General features: G+C 39.8%; 1 protein-coding gene across 2 annotated transcripts in view; it reads left to right on the forward strand.

The window, feature by feature from the left end:
* GAB1 (GRB2 associated binding protein 1) overlaps positions 1-24,017 on the forward strand; it is a 185,029-nt gene that overhangs the window by 142,788 nt on the left and 18,224 nt on the right. For both annotated transcript variants that reach the window (XM_027866865.1, XM_027866866.1), the window contains exons 3-6: positions 4,215-4,437; positions 13,783-14,387; positions 17,355-17,440; positions 17,654-17,957. In XM_027866865.1, coding sequence (XP_027722666.1) covers positions 4,215-4,437; positions 13,783-14,387; positions 17,355-17,440; positions 17,654-17,957 — 1,218 coding nt within the window. The remainder of the gene's footprint in view (positions 1-4,214; positions 4,438-13,782; positions 14,388-17,354; positions 17,441-17,653; positions 17,958-24,017) is intronic.

Below are 24,017 nucleotides of genomic sequence, written 5' to 3' on the forward strand. Positions count from 1 at the left end.
AAATCAAAATGTTGAATGAAGCATAGTGAACCTGGATCTGTCCCCAAAATGAAGGCATCAGAAGGGACTCATCAGTGAAACAAGGGGTCAGGCATGGACGTAGGGTCATAGATGGTAAAGCTGGTAGGGACCTGAAAGGTCTTATCCACTTACGTAAATTTATAACCTGGTGGCCAGTCTTCTCCTTATGAGCCTGTCTTTGCTTAAGCAGCCTAGTCCTGAAGGCAGCTGATACCTAGTCCCTAGCGTGACCCATACTTCACACCTTTCCAGCGTGGTAAAACCTGCCAGGGCTTGTGATGCCCTGGCATAGAACCCGGGGTCACATCCATGCCACAGTGAGGCATCAGCCAAAGGGTTTTTTTTAAAGGTGCCAAGTGACTAATCCTGCAAAATATTATAAAAGTTTTGATATTAGGAACTTTCCACATGGGAGGGAGAGTTGCTGGCCAAAGTGTTAACAAGGAGTACACCCTTACCACCTGCACCTATAACCAGTCTGTCTCCTACTTACGGAAGACAGAACTGACATTAGCATCTGTAAAATAAGGGGGTCAAACTAGATGACCTCTAATGGCCTTTCCAGGGCTAGGTCTTTGGTCTGGTGACATTGTGATCATACAGATGCCATAGATTGTGTAACAAACATGACTCATTTGTGGGGAATCTTCCTGGTGGAAATAGATTTTGTTTTTGCTGTTCCTAGATTTAGAAATTTTTTTTCCTGTGACTGCTGAGAAAAAATGCTGAAATACCGGGAAAAAGAGAGAAAATACATAACAAGATAATCTCAGGGCCAAGTGCTGTACCATTGTACTGCAGGGCTATTTTAAATTATAAGAATGGGGATTTAAGTAAGAAACAGTCCTTTCTAGGAGTTTGATGTTGCCTATCTTGTTGGAAAGAAGCTGGACTGTTCTGCTACACAGAGCAAAGCATGCTCATGAGATTTTTTTTCTTTTAATTATTATGAACTTGACAAATATCAACAAGCATGAACATGTCCTTATAAAACAAACAAAAGAAGACTGCAAATCAAACTCTTGACTCTCAATTATGTGCAGCTGGTGAATTTTTTGTATGTTTCAAATTTAATTTGGTAGTACCAGCACTGCCTTTGTTGTGTGTCCCCTTCTGAACTTCTTTCTGCTCTCTTCTGTGTATTTTTAATTATTCATTGACTATTTTTTCTTTTTTTTCTTTTTTTAGTATTTCCCCCCACCTCTCACCAAAAAAAAACAAAACCAAAAAAACCCTCTCTTGTCCCAGGTAAATATGTTTACTCAAAACAAATCCATAAAAACCATGTCTGAAAAAAAATGCCTCAGAAAGTACCTCTAAGGATCACCTTTCTGCTCATGAGTGGAAGTTAATGATCGACCATTGCATTAATCATAGTTTTGGAGTCTTTCGTGGTTGTTTACCTTTACAGTGTTGTTATCACTGTATAAATTGTTCTCCTGGTTCTTCTCACTTTACTCTGTATCAGTCTACATGATACCTTCCAGATTTCTCTAAAGCCACCCCTCTCATCATCTTTATGACACAGTAAAATTCCATTACATTCATATACCAGAATTTGTTCAGTCATTCCCCAATAGATTAACACTCATTTTGTTTCCAGTTCTTTGTTACTGGAAAAAATGTTACTGTAAATGTTTTTGCATATGTGAACCTTTGCATTCTGTCTTTCACGTCCTTGGGATAGTCAAAGTGTAATGCCCAATTTAGCTACTTTTGGGGGGATGGCTCCACTTTGCTTTCCAGAACATAATTCCCCTAACAATGCATTAGTATGCCTGTCCTCCCAAAGTCCATCCAACAATTGTCATTTCCCTTTCTTGTCATTTTTGCCATTCTGATAGGTGGGAGATGGAACCTCAGAATTGTTTTGATTTGTAATTCTTTTATTTTTATTGCCTTAGAGCTTTTTTACATGGTTGGTGATAGCTTTTATTTCTTTTTTTCATTCTTTTAAAAATGTTTTATTGATGTATTGATTTTACATCACCGGTTTCACTTAGTATCCCTCTCTTTCCCCCTCCCGGAGAGCCATCTCAATATAACAAATTATATTTGAAGACCACCCCTTGCAAAAAAAGAGGAAAAATAAGCATAATTGAGCAATACATTGAAAATGTCCAAAAATAGGTTCATACTTGTGGACCTCTCACCTCTGCAAAGGGGTGGAATGGAGTAGGAGTATCTTCTAATATTTCTTTTTATCAAGACAGTTTGCATTTTTTGTGTTGAGAACTGCCTTTGCCAATTCCTGTGATCATTTATTTATTATGAGTTCATATGACTTAGATCCAAAAGAGACCTTAAGAGCTCATCTCATCCAGCCCCCTTATTTTATAGGAAATTGTGGCCCAGAGAGAGGCAGGCACTTGCTTCAGTACAAACAGGTAGCATCAGAACTGGAATTCAAATGCAGCTCCTTTAACTGCTGATCCACCACTCTTCTTACATTAGTAGGGGGCTGTCAGATCATTTTAGAGGAAGCTGTAGGATAAGGCCTTTTCAAATCATGTAGAATGGAGAATCTTCTTTGTTACATCCCTATTTCAGTTAAGAAAGAATTAATTCTCTTCTATATAAATTGTGTTAAATAAACAATAATTGGTTAAGATGAAGTGGTCTTTTTCGTCTTCCTAAAGCTGTTTGTGTAGAGTAGTGGGGAAATTACAGAGTTCAAAGAAAATGTATAGCCTCATTGGACATAATTTCCCCTCCTGTACTCTGTGACCTGCCCTTATCTTTGCTTCTCCCACTTGAGATTCCATCTCTGGATTCCTTTGCAGTGTCAGTCCCCCAAGACTACATTGCAGACCCTCCTTACCTCCATCTCATAGATTCCCCTGCTTCCTTTGTGATGCAGCTCAGGTACCATCTTCTGAAGAAAACCTTTCCTCATCTCTTCCAACTATTAGTATGCAGATATATGGGGTGTGCAGGGAGGACTAGCATCTTGGTGTGAGGGCTGTCAAGCCCTCTTCAGGACTGCTCATTTACATTTGATGTTCACCTTTCACCCAACTCTCACCTGTGACTCCAAAAAGCTATGGCATGTGCAGCAGCCACACCCCAGTAAAACCATCTCGGCTGACAGGCTGAAGGTAACTAACAGGTCTCAAACCTGTTAGCAAGTTAGGGGAATATCTACCACAAGCATGTGAAGACTTCCCAGTAGGATGGGCAGATGAGAACAATTTGTTCTAGCGGCCATGAAGGCAGCTGAAGCAGGTGCTGTGGAGCACTTAGAGTCTGGTCAGATATCAAAGATGCCTTGGTCATCCATTGCATCCCTGGCCATCACCAGCCATCTTGACTTTTGTCCTGCCACTGGACTTTGATCTCTGGAAGAAAGAGTAAGGGTGATGACTTTGTGCAACTCTACCTCACTTAAGTCCAGTGTATGAGCAAGTAAAGACATCACCTGTGATGTCATTGGTCCTCTTCAAAAACAAAGGACAAACAACAACTAGTATTCCCTCTTAAACTACTTTGCATTTAACATACTCTGTGTATACTTGTATTTATTCATTTTATATTTTTGCTATATGTGTGTGTGTGTATATATATATTTTATATATATATATATGTATGTATGTATGTATGTATTTGTTGGCCCTCCCTATTAAAATGCAGCTCTCTGTGAATAGAGAATGTTTCATTCTTTGTATTTGTATCCCAAATCCTACCACAATTCTGGCACATTATAGATACTTAATAATACTTGTTTATTGATTTGACTTTATAATTGCAATTTTAATTAGGCCATACATTTATTTAATTTATTTAAATGTAATATGTAATAATAACTCAGCATTTATTAAAATATCAAACTTGTAATTTATTTTAAATTATTGTAATAATAAATTTATAATTTATGATCAATTTAATTTCTTTAGAGAAATTTAAGCAATACATTTATTTATAAAGTACGTATTTAGAGGGTGCTTAATGAATACTTGTTGATTGATTTGATTATATTTCTTGTCTGAGAATTTGGATTCAAATCCTGGCTAAGCCACTTACTACCTGTGTGACTATGTATAGGTCACTTCACCTCTTGGGCCTCACTTTCCTCATTAGTCTAATGAAGAAGGTGGACAATATCTGAGGACCTGTCCAACCTAAAATGCTAAGTAAAAATTCCTCCAAATGGGACAAGAGAGACTACCACTTGATATTTCTGTTTTGCTTTCCAGATATTGTGAAACCACCTGGCTCTTTGCAGCCCTCAACTGACTTCCCTTTAGCTGTAAATACGTCCCCACCCTCTATGCAGATGGATCCATCCTCTGGCACTCTACCTCCTCCCTATCAGCTAATCAATTTACCAGCACACCTGGAACCTCTTCCCATTCAGGATGATCCCCAAGACTACCTCTTGCTCATCAACTGTCAAAGCAAGAAGCTTGAACCCACAAGGTAAAATCCTTCACTGTCTGATCTTTTTTAAAATGTGGTGTTTACAGCTTTTGCAACTCAAGCTTAGAGGTCTGCTTTCCCTGCAGGAATTATGTCGTATATTGAGGTTAATTGATATGCAGGGAGGTGGCAGGAGAGATCTTAACTGTGGGTTGCAGGGTGCAGGCTCATTTCACAAGGCTCTGTCAGAAGGCTGTATGCTGCTGCAGGTTGTTAGATGTAGCCTCTGTTGCGGACTTAACTTGCCTACGAGATTTCACTGATGTGTAAATGGTGATCTTACTCCATTTCTTATGTGATTATAAACCAGCCAAGGGTCCTCTTTTGTTTCTGAAGAAGGAGAGGAATATCTACTTCTCGAAGACTTTGAAAGCAAAAAGATCCCATTGCTGTGAGTGTTGGTGTTCTGTGGCTCCTTGGGGGAATGGGGATGTCTGTGTGTGAGGAATTAATTACAACAGGTAAAATCCCTACATAACAAAGGCCGAGGGACATCCAAATTGTTGAATTGGAATGGAATTTAATTTAATTAAAATATACTGCTAGAATTCCTCTTTTTCATCTGAGTGACCAGGGAGAATCAATTTGAATCTAGGAGACAGAATATGATACAAAGGAAAGGTCTGGGGACCTGGAGTCATAAAGAACTGGACCCAAATCCCAACATTGGCAATTACAAATGACCTTGAGAAAGTCTTCTCAGTTTCCTCACCTGTAAAATGACGGGGTTGAACTAGATGATCTTGAAGGTTCTTTCCAGTTCTGAAACAATGATTCTCTAAAGTTGGAAGGATTCAGAACCTTTCTAAATCCCCCCCGCAAAAAAAAATTAAAAAAAATCCTACCTTCCTCTTCCACAGTCCTGGATCTAATCATGTCTAGTTTGACATTTTAGGTGGGTCTGCATAGCTAATTGGTATATTTGAGGGAGATAGGGGTAAGGAGAGTTGGAAGGCAATAGTTATTTGATGCCTCTTTAGTTTAGAAAGAGCTTTGAGTCAAGAGACTTGCATATGATTCACCAATGGGGAAACAGTGTAGGAAGGAGCTCCTTCTCGCCAGATTTCAGAGTCCTTGGCTTAACTCCTGGTGAGTTACCTGGAGTGTGCTAGGGGGTTGTCCAGGGTTTCACAGCTAGTAAGTGGGTAGCCCAGATTTCAGAGTCCTTGATTTAACTCCTGGTGAGTTACCTGGAGTATTAGGGGGCTGTCCAGGGTCTCACAACTAGTAAGTGGGTAGCCCAGATTTCAGAGCCCTTGACTTAACTCTTGGTGAGTTACCTGGGGTATGCTAGGGGGCTGTCCAGGGTCTCACAGCTAGTAAATGGGTAGCCCAGATTTCAGAGCCCTTGACTTAACTCCTGGTGAGTTAGCTGGGGTATGCTAGGGGGTTGTCCAGGGTCTCACAGATAGTAAGTGGGTAGCCCAGATTTCAGAGCCCTTGACTTAACTCCTGGTGAGTTAGCTGGGGTATGCTAGGGGGCTATCCAGGGTCTCACAGCTAGTAAATGGGTAGCCTGGCCCAGAGCCCAGTGTTTCCTGACTTTCCTGATCAGTGCATCACACTGACTTGATGATGGATGTAAAAGCATTTAAAGAACCATAAAAAGGGAAACTTGGGACTGACTCCTTTCTCTGCCCTTAAAGCACATGGTAATTAAGTTGTCAAACAAGTTCTTTCTTTATAGTAGGTTACCATCATGTGAGCCAGGACCTTATTCTTTGGATCTGTTGTATAGTCTTTTGTAGTGAGGTATACTGAGCTTTTGCTTGTGGGCCTTTTATGGGGGTGTGGAAGGCATTTTCTCCTTTGACCAGAGGAAGGTTCTTTGTATTTGTTGTGATGGGATTTTGCCTGTAGAAGAAAGGTTGTTTTTTTTTTAATCTCACTAGTTAATAATATACATTCTAACTTGATTTTGCACTGTTTGCTGTGTGTGTTTTAAGATTTCATATCTCCAGCTTTACTTCCTCCATAACTAACCAAGGTTCCTCTTAAAAGTAGGAGTGTCACTATTCCATTGTTGACTTTTTCAAATGGACTGCCATACTACAGGTTTTTAATACGTTTTCCCTTTTGCCTGGAGTCATCTCTTAACCAATAATAGCTCACATTTACATAGGTCTTTAAGGTTCATAAAACACTTTGTATATATTATTTCATTTGATCGGTGAGGGCACAGCTGTTGCAATGCTGTGCTGCTCTGGTAGGAATAGCCGTATAATCAATCATTCTGCAATCATGTTCGGTATATAAATTATGAATAAGTAGGAATCTCTTAATAAGTACTTCAGGGTACTAGAGAGGCAGTAATAGAATAGAGAGCTCAGGGTCAGGAAGACCTGAATTCAGATCCTAACTCTGACGAGTGCTGTCTGTGTGACTTTGAGACAAATCATCGGATGTTTCCGTGCCTCATTGAGGCACTCTGTGTTGCAGAACCAGTTTTCTCATCAGGAGTTCTCTATACCAGTGAAATTAAATATCTGCTTTAAAAAAAAAAAAAAGTACCTCTTATATGCCCAACACAGTGCTAGGGGACACAATCCTTTTTTTCAATTCACTTCCAACTTAACAGTTATTTATTAAAAAGCTACTAAGTCCCAAGTGTCATGCTCCCTCAAGGAATGTACATTCTATTTAATGCATAAAGCATAGACATGAAGTAATTATAGAACAAGACAGCATAAATTGAAGGATTAAAATATGGGGGACACTAGCATTATAATTCAGGGAAAGGAAAGCTCCCTATGGGCTTGAGTCATTGGAAAGGTGTCACAGAAAGGTGGTTGGGAACTAGGTGTGCCTGTAATCAGGGTAAGGATTTGGATGGGCAGAGACACAGGAGACTGCATTTCAAATCATATGTGAACAACATGAAAGCAGAGGGGAGGACAGACATGAAAAGTAAAGCGATCAGATTGAGCGATGTGTTCTAAACAGAGCGGACCTCGGGGTGGGAATTGTAGGATACACAGTAGCACAGACAACTTCAAGTCAGACTCTCCAGAATCTCGACTAAGGATTTCGGACTCGTCTTCAGCTGATCTCATTATCTTCCCTTGAAACATGCTCCTTCTGCGGACTTCTCTGTTAGTTACTATTGATGCCTCCAGCCTCCATGTCCCCTAAACTTGAAACCTCAGAGTTACTCTGGACTCTTCCTGCTTCTATGACCACTTCCCTCTCTCTCTCTTTCTCCTCACGGCATCTGGGCAGTCCCGCTATTTCTCCCCTCGAAGTCTCTTCGGTCTGCCTCCATCAACCAAGTTCAAGGCTTTATTGCCTCCTGCATAGTCTCAGGGGTTTGCTGGAGCCAATTGTTAAATTTTCAGTGTGAGCATTTATACTTCCAAAGTCAATAAATGTGACAAATCAAGGCTCCATTTAGTGTTTTATTGATTATCTAGGTTTAAGAAATTGATGAAAAAACTGTTAATAACACAGATTAAGCTTAAAAGTAAGTTGTATATACATTTTATTTTTTAAAGGCATTGATGTGAAATAAAAATGTTAAACATTAGGAGCAGCTAGGTGGGGCAGTGGATAGAGCTCCAGCTTTGGAGTCAGGGGGACCTGAGTTCAAATTTGGCCTCAGACGCTCGACACTTACTAGCTGTGTGACCCTGGGCAAGTCACTTAACCCCGATTGCCTCACCAAAAAAAAAAGTTAAATATTTACTAACACATGCTTGACTAGACTGTTGTGATAATTTCCTCCCTGCTGTCTCTGCCTCTAGTCTTTTCTCTTCCCAATCTATTATCCATTTTCTGTTTGCCAAAATAATCTTTGTAACACACAGGTCAGAACTCCTCATTCTGATGCTTAAGATCTTCCACAATGTGTCTGAGGTAGCTTGGTGGCACAGTGGGCCTGGAATCAGAGAGACCTGAATTCAGATCTGGCCTCAGATACTTACTGGTTTTGTTCCATTGGACAAATCACTTCTCCCTTCTTTGCCTCAGTTTCCTCAGCTGTAAAATGGGAATAACAATAGCACCGGGGGTAGCTAGGGAGCTCAGTGGATAGAGCACCGGGCCTACAGTCAGGAAGATCTGAGTTCAGATCTGGCCTCGGACACTTAACTAGCTTTGTGACCCTGGGCAAGTCACTTGACCCTGTTTGCCTCAGTTCCTCATCTGTAAAATGAGCTGGAGAAGGAAGTGGAGAACCACACCAGTATCTTTGCCAAGAAAACCCCACAGACATCATTAGCAAACTGTGATCCGTGGAGTCATGAAGAGTCAGAGAAAACTGAATTACTCAACAACAACAGCAAATAACCCCTATCTCCCATGGTTGTGAGGATCAAATGAGATAATATTTGTAAAAAAAGCACTTAGTATAGTGCCTAGCATATAGTAGGCACTATATAAATCCCTACTCTTTTTCCCCTGTCTCTAGCCTACCTTTCTAGCCTTCTTTAATAGTTTTCTCTTTTACATACACTGTCTTCCAGATAAATTGGACTGCAAACTATCTGCTCCCTGATTTAATTTGCCTTTGATAATTAAATCTTCATTAATTAAATGCATTAATTTAGGTAGATACTAATTAATTAAACCCATTAGTTGAATTATCTGATTAATTTGATCTTCACACCTCTTTGATTTTATATAGGCTATTACCCCTTGCCTGGAATAGTCCTGTTCATTTCTGCCTTTTGAAATCTTCTTCCAGACTCAGCCCAGGGGCTGCTTCTACCATGAAGCTTTCCCTGCCCCCACCCTTCCCCCAGCTTCAAATGTTCCTGGATCACTTTGACACTTGTGCTTTGAGGTAGGGGTGAGAGAGCAAAATGATACAGATGGAAAGAGCTCTTTCTTTTTGCCTGGAGTCAGAGGACCTGGGTTTGTGTCCAGCCTCTGATGCTTACTTATGTGATCCTGGGCAAGTCACTTCAACTCCTAGGCCTCAGTTTCCTTCACTGTAAAATAAGGAGTTGGCACTAAAATAAGGAGTTGGCCTAAGTGCCCTCTGAGGTTCCTTCCGAGCTCCAGATCTGTGATCATAGGATACTCCTGTCACTCGCCATCAAATATTTCTATGTTTATAGATCTCTTACCTCCTGCCAGTTTTTTAGCTTCTTCAGGGGAAGGACTGTGCTGTTTTTCATCGTGGCATATCCAGTCCCTTCAACGGGGCCTTGTTTCATAAAAGTTCATTGAATTGAATTTGTTGAAATAATTGAATTGGGAAGTCTGGGAGGATGGTGGAAAGAACTGGATTAAATCCTGGTTTTGCCCCAAGGCTATCCTATACCTGTATAGCATTGAGCTGGACCTCTGAGATCTTCTAGCTCTAAGCCTGTGATCGTATGAATTCAGCTCTGCCTATTGCCTCCTAGAGAATTGTTAGGGCTTTTCAAGCAGGGGAAATGACATGCTGAAAATGGTGTTTATTCAGGGATGTGCTGGTAAATGTGTAACAACTGGTTGTCCGTGGGGTGGAGGGGTATATACACAGCAGCCTTTTAAGTTTAATTAAATCTTGATAACCAACAAAAGCCCTCATTTATACAGGTTGCTGGCTTCTGAGATGTAAATGCTCATACCGAAAATTTAACAATTAGTTCTTACAAGGAGCGTCAGACTGGCTCCAGCTCCTGTCTATATTTAAACCTCTGCATTTATCTGTTATCAGTATGAAGAATGGGACCAGATTTGGTGACTGGTTAGCTATGGAGTAAAAGAGAGGGACAGGGTCAAAGGTAACTGCAAGGCTTTAAGCCTATAGGATTGAGGAATGATGCTGCTCGGGATCCAAGTAAGGAAGGTGGGATGCTGAGCAATAAATTTACAGGGAAGGTGTTGACTTTAAGATGACAGTAGGGCATCCACACGGAAATACCCTTTGGGCAGTTGAAAGTAATGAGTCAGACTCTGGCAAGAACTGGGGTGGGGATAGGGGATGAAGAATTAGATTAGTGGTTGAATCCATGAGAGTGGATGAGTCCTATATGACCCAGAGCTGGAAGGGACCTTGGAGTTCATTTTGGCCAAGAGTTCTTAACCTGGGCCCTATGAACGTACCTTTTGATAAATTATGGGGCAGCTAGATGGCACAGTGGATATCTAAGGTCAAATCCAGCCTCTAACACTTACTGGCCGTGCAACCCTGAGCAAATCACTTTAGTTCCTCTTTGCCTCAGTTTACTCATCTGTAAAATGGGGATAATAATAGCACCTATTACAACAAGCAGACTTGTGAGGATCAATTAAGATAATAATTGTAAGGTGCTAAGTACAGTGCCTGGCACATAGTAATTGAGAGAGATAGATATAAATATATACACATGTATGTACACACATGTATATGCACATATGTATCTGTACATGTAAAATAAATACATATGAATATATTTATTTATATGTGTATATTAACTACTGATAACTCCATTTCAGTTTAATCTGCTTTCCTTTGTAATCTTATCTATTTGACATTGTACATTTTAAAACATTCTGGAAAAGGATCCTTAGTTTTCACTTAGAGGTTAAGAACTGCTGCCCATTCTGCCAATGTTATGATTTCACAGAGGAGGAAAGAAAGTGATTTGCCTAAAGTCCCCAATCTTTTAAGTAGTACAGCTGGGATTTGAACCCAGATCCTCTTGATTCCTAAGCCAGAGTATTTTCCACTGTATCCTGCTTTCCCCAAGGGAGAAAATGTAACAAGGAGAATAATCAGAATTCAATTTATATAATACTTTCCAATCTACAGAGTGCTGTCCTCAAGGCAAGAGGCAGCTAGATGTATAGAGCGCTGGGCCTAGAGTCAGGAAGACTCATCTTCCTGAATTCAAATCTGGCCTTAAACACTTATTAGCTGTGTGACTCGGGGCAAGTCATTTAACCCTATTTGCCTCAGTTGTTTCATCTGGAAAATGAGCTGGAGAAGGAGGTGGCAAAGCACTCCAGTATCTGTGCCAAGAAAACCCCAAATGGAGTCATGAAGTGTCAAACACGACTGAAAAATGACTGAACAACAAGGCCTCATGTCAACCTTGTGAAGTATATAGTGCAGTTTGTTTTATCCTCATTTTATAGATGAGGAAACAGACTTAGAGGATAGGTGATTTGCTCATGCTGACATGAGTAAGAACTATTGGAGCCTGGTTTCTTCAAACCAAGACTTCTTCTGGCCTGTTAGTGCCATGTAGCTTCTCAAGTAGCAGGGAGAAACTATGAAATCATGGGGAAAAAATTGAACTGGAAATTCTGAAGGTCAGGACTATTGTCTCATTTCTGCCACTAAACTCTTGTATCTAAGGTAACCAATGAGTTTCTGTGGCATAGTGGAAAGTGCACTGTATTAAAATCAGGATCAAAACATGGGATTTCATATTCTAACTTGAACATTAATTTTATGATGATAGATAAGCCACTTCACCTCTGAACTTCAATTTCCACACCTGTAAAATGGGTGGAATTTCATAATCCCATTCTGAATGGTCTGTTGAAAGGTTTAAATGAGATGATGTATATAAAACATGTTGCAAACTTCAGAGTGCTATATAAATCCATTACGATTGTCAGCATCAATAAATATGGAGATAGCTAACTGTCATTCCCCATCTTACAAAACTTTGTGACCTTGACTAATCATTTAAACTTTCTGGGCTTCAGGTTCCCCATCCGTAAATGGAGTGTTGAGATCGTCTCTAGATTCCTTCCAGTTCTAAAATGCTTGTGATTCTATGGCCAAGACACAAGGGACTTAGACAATTGAACCTTGAGAAGGAGGAGAGACCAACTCAGGAAGATAAGCAAGAGAGAGAAGCAGGATAGTGGCAGTGTCACAGAACCAAGGGAGAAAAGTGTTTGTTTTTGTTTTTTTTTTTCAAAACGTATGGTCAGCAGTATCAAATGCTACAGAGAGGTCCAGGAGATGGAGACAGAAAATTTATCCCAAGTTATTTCAGTTATTCCATTGAAATCCACCAGGGGTTCTCATTCAACCTAAGCAGATGGTGAGTGCATCTTGTTCAGCTATCAGCCGAAAGGTATGGGTTTTGCTAATGCCATTAGTTTTGTGTTGGCTTGTGTGTGTGAAAGCTGTTTGAAACCCATCCCCAACCCCCAGCACCTTTAATTCCAATCCTAATTTAGCTGAACCTTTCTCTGCATGTCCAAACAAAAGGTATGGTGTGAAGAAAAGTAATTTCCATTTCTTAAGGTTTGTTATGACTTGGAGGTGGTTAATTAAGTTTCTTAGATTTCTAACTCTCTTCCCATATGGTACTTGCATTATTGGCTGGTTTCCAGTGAGGGGGAGTAACTGAAAAATAGATAAAAATGCAAAATCCATCAAATCCCTGCACTGCAAACCTACATAGCTCACACCAAATTCTAACCAAACTGTATCATCTTTATATTTTTAACTGTACCAGGCAAGAGATGGACATAAGTGGGTAAAAATTACCTAGTAAAGCTTCATTTAAGTGTTCAGGGGAGAATATGTCTGTATGTTAAACATTTACCCTTCCCAGAGTTTAATAACCCTTCTGAGTCTAGTTGTGGGAGAATTTGGGGGAGTGAAGGAAGGCAGAGAAGGTGGAAGACCTAAGGGGAATTGGGGTGCATTTGGAGTTGTTATTTGTAGTGATATTATTGTGTACTAGTTGGAATATTTTCTGTCCTCACAATTTAACTGCTACCTTCCATTCATTTGATGCATAACTATGCTCATTGCCCTGGTTAGACCACATTTGGAATGCAATTTTCCATTTTGGCCTCTGTATCATAGATAATCTAGAAGCTGTCCAAAAGAGGGCCTTGAGCACATGTAAAATGAAGAAACTGGGGATGTTTAGCTTGAGAAAGAGAAGACTCAGGGGGAGTACAATAGTTCAGCTGTCTTCAAATACTTCAAAGACTGTCCTGTAGAAGCATTAGATGGGTTTTTTGGCCCCAGAATACAGATCTAGGAACAATTAGGAGAATTTGCAAAGAAGCAAATTTAGTCTGGTAGAAGAGAAAGCTTCCTGACAATTGAACTTATCCTGTGGTGGAATGGATGCATTGGAGGGGTAGTAGAATTCTCTGTGTTAGACGTCTTCTAGCAAAGACTGGATGATCACTGTCGTGCATGGTATTGAAGGGATTCTTCCTTTTACAGCACAGATTAGATCCAGATTCTAATTGAGTTCCCTTCCATCTCAGAGGTTCTGTGATTTTTGTGACTGAGTGAATAGGACACTCAGCCCCCCCCCCCCCAAAAAAAATCAAATTGTATATTTTAATTGTTAAGCTGTTTGGTTTTGTTTTTTTGGTTAAAACTGAGTAAGTTATCCTGTGCTTTCACCATACTAACAATCTGTTCTGTCCTTAACAATTCTTGTCTAGACCACACGCTGATTCGGCAAAATCCACCTCTTCGGAGACCGACTGCAACGATAATGTCCCTTCTCATAAAAATTCTGCTTCCTCTCAGAGCAAACATGCGGTGAATGGCTTTTTTCAACAGCAAACCATGTATGACCCTCTACCCTCCCGAGCTGCCTCTGTTTCTATAGACTCCGGCCTATATAAACTGCCCCGGAGTTTCTCCCATGACGTCTTACCAAAGACAGCATCTCCACTGAGCACCGATGTGGACGGAGAGCTTTATGTTTTTAATACGCCATCTGGAACATCCTCACTAGAAACGCAAATGAGACATATCTCCATTGGTTATGACATTCCCCCCACACCTGGGAACACGTACCAGATTCCAAGGACTTTTCCAGAAGGAGCTTTGGGTCAGACGTCCAAGTTAGAGACGATCCCAGATATTCCTCCGCCACGGCCCCCGAAACCACACCCAGCTCACGACCGATCACCTGTGGAAACATGTAGCATTACCCGCACTGCCTCAGACACGGACAGTAGTTACTCTATCCCCACTGCTGGGGTCCCACCGTCTCGTAGTAATACCATTTCCACTGTGGATTTGAACAGATTGAGAAAAGGTCAGCCTTTATGGACTTGCAAATTCCACTGTGTTCCTTGTACCAGAATTTGAATAAACGGGTGGTCACTGGGCTTTTCAGGGGATCTGATTTTTCAGAAGCGGTTAAGCAGTTATGATTTCTATCTTGTTTGTCAGCTATAACCACACTAGCCTTCTGTCCTGGCAGCCTGGTGATAGGTTGCTGACCTCCTCTGAAACTTAGCCTTTAAGACTGTTCTTTAGCCTCATCAGGAATTCCTTTCCCCTAATCCCAGGCCTTACCTAGTCCAGGAAAATGAATTGGAATAACCACAGAGCTCCTCTCCTGTGCTTGTGGATACCATTTTTAAAAAACCTTTCACTGGTTCTGCTTCCCCTTTCTGTGAGGTGTCATGGTTCATGACTGCAGGCAGGGGTTTTAAACCATCTTAGTTGCAAAGCCACTTTTAATGGCTCTTTGTAAATATCTATCCAGAAAATGTTTCATGGAGGCATTTTTCTATACCTATGTAAATTGCGTGCTCCACAACCCCACTTTCCACATCCTGTTGTAACAATGCCCTCAAAGTTCATGATGTAGAAGAAAAAATGTTGTAAGTAAAATGGCCATATGATGGGATCTTCCTATAGAAATCTCCTTCATGGAAAATATATACTTTGTCCAAGATAAGACCTGCCTTATACCAGAATCCATGCTATGGATCTTCCATTCTATCCATCTTCAGTGTGTAACATTTTAAAGGATTTTCCTGAAGGTCATACACATACCTGTTTGACGTTAAATGTCTCTCTCCTCCTTGTTCTTTTGGAACTGTGCAAAATTAATTATTTTTTCTAAAGAAATTTGTGTGTGTTGCCATGGAAAAACCACTGAATTTGCAGTTGGAAGACTTAGGTTGGAATCTCAGCTCTCTTATATATTACCTGTGTGAAATTGTGCCAGTAACTTAAAGGCCTCAGCTTCCTGCTCTATGGAACGAGGGGGGTGGATTAGATGATCACCTCAGTTAAGCCCTTTCCAGTCCTAAATCTATAACCCTCTAAGACAGAGGTTTTTAAGCCTTTTATGGGTCATGGATCCCTTTGTTGTCTAGTGAAAACTGTGGACCCTTCCAAGGTTTGTAAATACATAAAATAAAAATCAGCATTACATAAGGAACTATAATATTGAAATACAGTTATCAGAATATTTAAAAAATAATATATATTCTTTGTGAATATTAAATAAAACATTATGTTCAAAATCTAGGCAAGTTAAGGCTATTGTTGTCTATGTATGAAGGAGATACTAAATTTCACTCAGAGGTTAGTGGAAATAGAAATGTTATATTTTTCCCATCCAAGTTCACGGCCCCAGATAGGGCTATGCTATGACAGGTTTTCTAAACAGTTTTAATGTAGAACCAACGTACCATTCTGTTAGGTGAAGATTTCATTTATATTTTTAAAAATAGGGCAGAATTTGAGTGGAGAAAAGTCCAAGTTCCACTTTAAAATAAGGAGATCAGATTGATAAAAGCTTGTGTAAAGTGTGTATGTCTATTGTCCCCCTCTCCCTGCTGCCCACAACTGCCAAGACATCTGTGTCTTGTGAACACAGCTCACAGGCATAGTTAAGTGTAAGATTACAGTCATGAAAATAAACCAATACTAGTCTAGCTTGTTAATGAAACTCTAGCGCAGTACTAGAAATGGGTGACTGAATCAACCCACTAATGAATCAGAGGGTGAAGGTTACTGTTGCCCAGCTTCTGCTGGCCCTCAGCAAAGATGGCCTTAGGGGTAGCAGGAAAACTTCCTTGTAACAAGCAGGAAAACAGAGATACCTACCTGTGTGCTTCTATCTTCACTATTCACTTAAGTTCATGGGTTCTCAGACCTAGACCTGGAAGGGACCTCAGATTTACCTTCTCAGCACATAACCCACACTTGGACTTATAGCAAGGCATTGATCGTCTTAGAAGTTGGCATGACCGCCTTGGGTAGAGATTCCAGGAAAATGGACTTTCAAAACTATACATTATAGGCAAGTGGCTATTTTTAAACTATTTTTCAAGCTCATTATTTTGTCCAGTGTGGAGAAGATATACAAAGTAGCAGAAGTACAAGGAATACACAGACCCCTTTTACAAAAGATCGATGTTTTCATCAACATCGAGTACTCTCAGTGTGGGATCTCCTTACATGAGGGCAAATCACAACCAAACTCAGATTTAGTAGAGAAATCCTAGGAAGTTCATTCAGCAGACGTTTGCAGCCATTATATGTTTTGTTTTTGTCTGTGTCATCCTCCAGGGCCTAAGATAGGGTCTCCTACATGGAGGGCACTTGACAGATGATGGTCAGCTGCTTGGTTCAACAGAAAGAGTAACTGGTTCTAGGATCAAAGGTCCACACCCATTTCTGATCAGTACCACCACCTACTTGACCTTGGCCTCCTAGAGCCTCAGTTTCATCATATAAGATGAGAGAGTTGAACGAGATGGTTTCTGAGGTTCCGTCCACTTCTAGCTCTGTAATCCTATGACCCGTTGAGTAAGGGCCAGATATATGTGTTAGGTACTATGCTAGGTGGTGAGAATACAGAGACAAATGAAATTGCCCCTGCCCTCAAGCCACTTACATTCTTCCAGATAATAACATTAAGAGCTCACAGAAGTAAATACAAGACATACGACTTCTCTTTCCCAGAGACACATGGCTAGTAAGTGTCAGGAGCAGTATTTGAATCCAGGGTTTCCTGACCCCAAGCCCAGGCCACTGTGTCCACTCTACCAGACTGCCTCCTTTGTATAGTGCTTAGAATCAGGAAGAGTGTGTAAGCCAACCAGATTGATGCCATTCTGTTAGAGGGCATTTTAAAATCTTATATTTTTTAAAAAATTTTATTTAGGCTTTTTTAATATAAAGAAAACGAATCATTCCTGATTTTGCTGGAAATGACTTCTAATAGGAAGAATTTGTAATTTATTGTTCTTTCTTTTAGACGCTAGTTCTCAAGACTCCTATGATATTCCACGAACATTTCCAACTGATAGATCTAGCTCACTTGAAGGCTTCCATGGTCACCTTGTAAGTATAACTGACCTCTGGCATCTCACTATGTGCCATCCCAGCAAAAATTTTGTGCCTTTTAGCATCATGGAACTTTAAAAAAAAAAAAAAGATGTTTAAGTGGACAAGTAGCACCTTATTTCCAAGAAGTAGGTGGGATTTATCACACTGACATCACCTCAGATCATCACTTTTGTCTTTATTAAAAGAAACGTGTGTTGTGTGTTTTAGAAAAACAAAAACATGTTGACAATGGGGAGTGTATCAAGTGAAGAATTGGATGAAAACTACGTCCCAATGAACCCCAATTCTCCTCCACGACAGCATTCCAGCAGTTTTACAGAGCCAATTCATGAAGCTAACTATGTGCCGATGACACCTGGGACGTTTGACTTTTCATCGTTTGGAATGCAGGTCCCGCCTCCTGCTCACATGGGCTTCAGGTCAAGCCCAAAGACCCCTCCCAGAAGGCCCGTTCCTGTGGCAGACTGTGAGCCGCCCCCTGTGGATAGGAACCTCAAGCCAGACAGAAAAGGTGAGGACAGCATGCAGTACCCTTTTTTGGTTTTGGTTTTGTTTTTTAATGTGGTTATAAATAGCATTGAACTACTTTAATAATGTCTCAAATGGAGATGGAAAATGCCTCAGGTTGTGTGTGTGTGTGTGTGTGTGTGTGTGTGTGTGTGTGTGCACACGCGCTCAGTGATCTGCTGAAATTAAGTACAGAAATAATTGTTTAAGGATTATTAATTAATCTCTTGGTATAGTATTTCACCCAATTATCTTGAATGGATCATTTTCTGTTCCCCAGAATAGAATCTAATCATGGTGAGAAATATATTTACAACTTGATGTCATTCTTCATAATTTCAGTAACTCTACCAGGTAAAATATCTATCTATTTGTTACTATAGTAATGTTTTTTTTTGCTGTTTGTTTGTGCCTGTGATGGTGTTACAGGTGAAAGAAAGCTTTTTTTTCATTCTGGCTTTTGACCTATACGTGTAAAATACAGTTTAAAAATACATGAGTCATTGCAATAATTTTGGTAAGATTTGCACACAAGTTTAAAACATGTCCCTGTGGAGGAAGCTGTTATTTGTGTGACCATGGGCAAGTCGCTTAATCTCTTGTCTGATTCATTTTCCTCTTTTGTATAATAAGGGGGTTGGTCTAGATAACTTCCAGAGCCCCTTAAAGTTAAAAAACTGTTTTTCTGATGCAGCCAAGTGACATGATACATAGAATTCTAGGCCTGGTGTCAGAGAGACCTGAGTTCAAATCTTGTATCCCCAGCCTCAGTGTCCTCGGCTGTAAAGTGAGCATAATAGTAACACCTCTTTCAGGGGGGTTTTGTGAAGATTAACTGAGAGACTCTATGTAAAGTGCTGTCACTTGAAGTGCTACATGGAGGTTAGCTATTATTATTAGGCTGTGAGCCCCCATTGTTCTGTGTCTGTGTCCCTAAAATCTAGCTAAGGCTCAGGCACTCAGAGGACGGTCATTCATTTCATTGTGTGCTGAATGACTTCATCCTATCTTAATTACTTTATGCATCATAGAATTATCTGTACTGGGGAGAGGTTTTTGTTGTTTGTCAGTCTTTTTCAGTCGTGTCCGACTCTTTGTGTCCCCTTTTGGGGTTTTCTTGGCAGAGATACCAGAGTGGTTTGCCATTTCCTTCTCCAGCTCATTTGACAGATGAAGAAACTGAGGGAAACTGGATTAAGTGACTTGCCCAAGGTCACACAGTCAAGGTAGCATGGAGTAATGGGCAGAGGGATGACCTTAGAATCAGAAAGGCCTGAGCTTAAGTTTTACTTCCAGCTCGTACTAGCTATGGCACCATAGGCAAGATAATGTCTCAGGTATACCAAGCAGCTTTTTAAGACTTGAAGTTACAGATGCCTTATTAATCAGCATTAAGAATGCTGGGAGCTGCTATTTCCCTGTGTCCTTTGTATTTACTTATATGTGTTTGTGTATGTTGAAGTTCCTTCAGGGTAAGGACTGTGGATTTGTGCGTAGAAGACCTTCAAAGCACTATTCGTGTTCTGCTTGCTGTTATTATTACTAAAGAGAATGGGATCCAACTCTCGTACAGTTGATTACCATAGGTCACATGTGTCTTCTGATGTGATCCATTGACCTGCTGGGTAGATTACACTCTTGCTTTATAAAGGACTTTCTCACTTATATTATGGAATGATAGAAATTGATCCCTTTTTTTAAAAAAAATTTTATCTTTTTCAAGTTTATTTAACTTATAAAAAGCGAATTCCTTGCCAGTTTATAGATTTATCTTTTTTTTAAAGACCATCTGCGTAGATTTAAGAAAGTGTATGGTAAGAAAACTAACAGAAAGCTTATTGTATAGTTGGCAGTAGGATATAGAATAGACCTAGTAAAAAGCATTAAACAGGCTTGCTATACAGTGCCCAAAAAAAGAATTGGTTTTGGTGAGGACCTTTATGTCTTCCACATCAGTGTGAGGAACTCCCAATAAAGATCAGCAACTTGCCTGTGGCTTTTCGTCTTATGAGAGATTAAGTAAATTACTGTGGTCACGTAGTCATTATGGATGTGTCAGAGGCCAGACTTGACCCCCAGTCTTCTTGTCTCCAAGGTTGGAGCTCCATCCAATAAACTGTGCCGTCTTTATCCTTACCAGAACCAAAATATTGCTCTGCATTTTAACTGTTTAGAGCCAGAGAATCTGGTGAAAGTAGAAGTTGACATTCAGTGTTTGAATGAAATTTTAAAACTTGGCTTTTACAAAATGTGTTTCAAAACACATTTAAATGGTAGATTAGTAAGCCTTACTGTGTGATCTGTTATCATTAATGAAAAAAAATTTGGGCAAACATATTGGAGTAAGCATTTATTATGCCACAGTGGATAGAGCGCTGGGTCAGGAAGACAGGGAGTTGTCTCTCTGACCTCAGACACTGAATATCTTGGTGACTCTGGGCAAGTCATTTAATGCTGTTTGCCTTAGTTTCCTCATCTGTCAAACAAGCTGGAGAAGGAAATGGTAAACCACTCCAGTATCTTTGCCAAGAAAACCCTCAAAAGGGATTACGAAGAGTCAGGTAGGACTAAAAAAATGATTGAACAAATGTGCCAGGCACTATGCTGGATACCTGAAGAAACAAATAATATGAAGTATGAAATAATGGCTACTCAGAAGCAGCTTACATTTTAATAGGGGAGAGAGTGAGCACATTAACAAATATATACAGCACAAATGTCAAGTGAACAAATACAAAAATATACAAAGTAGCTTTGACAAACCAGAATTTAACGCTGTGGTCTGGAAATGTATGGGCGGTGTCTGTATTCTACTTAGTAGGATCCAAAATATGAAAACAGGTTTGATTCAAGCTAATATTTAATGAAAATCCATTGAAGTAGTCACTGTTGGGCATGATATCATTTTCAGTGGATGAGTCTCCTATCCCCGTATTATGAAGAGCTAACAGAAAGTAACATGCCAGGCTTACTTAGGATGACAGCTATAGAGGTCAGCTGCTATGGTGTAGATGAGTTTGTAGAATACTTTTGAAGTGATTATATCCAGAAGAGTACACAAAAGCTCCAAAACCTCCTAGATTTAAGGCTTAACCCTGGCTTCTCTACCAGTGAGTGTCATATATATATGCCCTCCTTTCCCCCCCAACCACAGTATAGAGCTTATTTTGAATTTTGGCTTTTTGTTGCCTGGCATTGGATTTGGAAAAAACTGTTTTAGAGATGTTACTCCTTGACAGAATAAACTACAAATCGTGAAGGAGACTAAAATTTTTGAGAAACTGATGTAAGATGACATGTGTCAATTCATGGTTTGGTCCCTAAGGTTAGAACATTACTATAAAAAAATATCGAGACCTAGTGATGAGCCCCAGTCCTCCCAGATAACTAACATGAGGTAGCATCTGTCTTGTCATAACTCTGTTTGCCTATATGTGCTGGTGCTTTCTCAAGCATTCTCATTTATGAGAGTGTCGAGATGTCTGTAGAGTTCTTACAGGGTGTATATGACCTTTATTAATCACCCACTATGTGCCAAGCACTTTGTTGAGCACTGGGAATACGATGACAGAAAGAAAATAATCCTTGCCCTCTTATTCCTTCAATAAAAACAACAGGTAGAGAGATAAATAGATGGACAATGTGTGTGAAGAAATCTAGAAAGTTTGATTCCTTTCATCCTTCTGTCATAATATATGGATCAAAAAGAGTAGTCTAGAGAGTTTTTCTAACCTCCAGTTTTTATTTTTTGATAGTATATTAGTCTAAATATTTTATGCATATGCATGTATATGCATATATAGGCATATATATGTATATTACAAATTTTAATTCAACTTAATAAACATTTAGGCCCTCAGGATATAAATATAAGATATGATGTGGCTTTTTTTTAGAACCTGAATTTGTGATGAAATCATATTATAATACTTGCTTAAGCTTATTATAAAAAATCTGTCATAGGACAAATATTGAGGGGCATAGAGATGTAAAACTGTTAAATTCAAATTAACTTTTTTTAAAAAATGAGACTTTTGAGAGTCAGCATAGAGTGATTGCTAGCATTCCTGACTAGAATCAGGAAACTCCAGGTTAAAATTCTGCTCCTGACATTTACTGACTGTGTGACTCTGGGCAAGTCACTTAATCCTGTTTGCCTCAGTTTCCTCATTTGTAAAATGAACCAAAAGGAAATGACAAACCAAATGCCAAGAAAACCCCAGATAGGGTCATGAAGAGTTGAACGGGACTGAAAAAAATGACTGAACAACAAACCCCCTAATTTAACATGTAAGTGGGACTTTTTTGTTTTAATTTTTTAAATCTTCTTTCACTTTACTTAAGATTGACAACTGTTATTCTCCACTCTTGATTTTTGGGATGCCAACCAGAAATAGCTGGTGGTTTAATCAGCTAAATATTTGGCATCACAGATGATACAGAGGGAAAAAGCCTTTTCTGATGGAATTTTCCTGGATTAGTGACATATTTTCACAGTGACCAATCTTGTGGAATTTTGTAAACATCCTAGGGTAAAAAAACCACTAAGGGACAGTTCGCCCCTTTTAAAAGATGTGGGTGTGCTCATTGGAAGCCATGCCTCTCTCTGGTCTTCTTACCCACTCAGGGGACAGCTCACAAAACAACCTGAGCTGGTTCTTCCCAAACAGAAAGAATTTCAAAAACCATGGAATGGTGGCAAGAGTACTGGATTTGGAATCAGAGGGACCTGGATTTGAATCGTGGCTCAAGTTACTTAATACCTTCTTGTCTTGGGCAAGATATATCACCTCTCTAGGCCATTGTTTAAATTAGATACTAAAGTCCCTTCCTTCTAAACCTAAATATGATTATATATGAGTGTGTGTGTGTGTGTGTGTGAGATACACACACACACACACACACACACACACACTTTACTATACATATTCATCTCCTTGATTGGCAGCTAAATGCTTTAGTGGGTAGAACCTGGAGTCAGAAGGATCTAAATTCAAATGTGACCTCAGCCCCTTACTGGCCATGTGATCCTGGATAAGTTAATTCACCTCTGCCTGCCTCTGTTTCTGAATCTTTAAAATGGACGTAATAATAGCACCTTCTTCTCAGGGTTGTTTTGCAGGTAAAAGGAGTTAATATTTGTAAAGCACTTTGCAAACCTTCAAGTGATACACACACACACACACACACACACACACACACACACACACTCACTAGCTAGTATTAGTATTTTGTTGACTCAAATTGTTTTTCTCCATTAAAAATCTTTAGAATCGATTAAGTAAGGTGAAAAAACAGTGCACTTTTGATGTAAAATTATCCGGCATTTTACCATATTCATCACTACCCCTGTAAAAGTTTATTAAATGCACTGACCTATTATTTGCTAAAATACTGGGTTCTGGAAGCCTGGTATCAAGAGGACAATGTAGAATGAGGTTATTGTGCATACCATGTAGCAGTAGTCACTCCCTTACCTGACTCACAGCGCTCCCTCCAGTTGGGGGACTTTCAGTGTTTTCTGGAAGGGATCTCTTAAAGTATACCAGGAGAGCACATGCCACAAGACTGTTCATCCATTCAGGGTTGTTACTTTCAGAGAATCAAAACGGGTAAGTATGTATATAAGTGGGCTTGTTTTTTCTTTTTTTTTTCAGTCCAACATGATGCTTTTGCTTTTAATTTGAAGTGAATATCCAGAGTGTTTCTAAGCCTTTAAGAAAGATATTCTGCTTATTTCTGCTCTAGGCTGTTACAGTTGCAAAATTGGGAGCTATATTGTTGTTTTTGTTCAGTCGTGTCTCACTCTTCATGACCCTGTGGACCGTAGCACACCGGGCCTTTGTGCCCTCTCTCTCGAAGTCTGTCCAAGCTCACAGTCATTGCTTCCGTGACACTATATATCCTTCTCATCCTCAGCTATCCCCTTTTCCTTTTGCCTTCAGTCTTTCCCAGCATCAGGGTCTTTTCTGATGAGTCCTGACTTTTCGTTATGTAGCCAAAGTATTTAAGCTTCAGCTTCAGTATTTGTACTTCCAATGAAGTCAGAGTTAATTTCTTTAAG

The sequence above is a fragment of the Vombatus ursinus genome, unplaced genomic scaffold (assembly GCF_900497805.2).
Source record: "Vombatus ursinus unplaced genomic scaffold, bare-nosed wombat genome assembly UNPS02014784.1, whole genome shotgun sequence".
Taxonomy (NCBI): Eukaryota; Metazoa; Chordata; class Mammalia; order Diprotodontia; family Vombatidae; genus Vombatus; species Vombatus ursinus.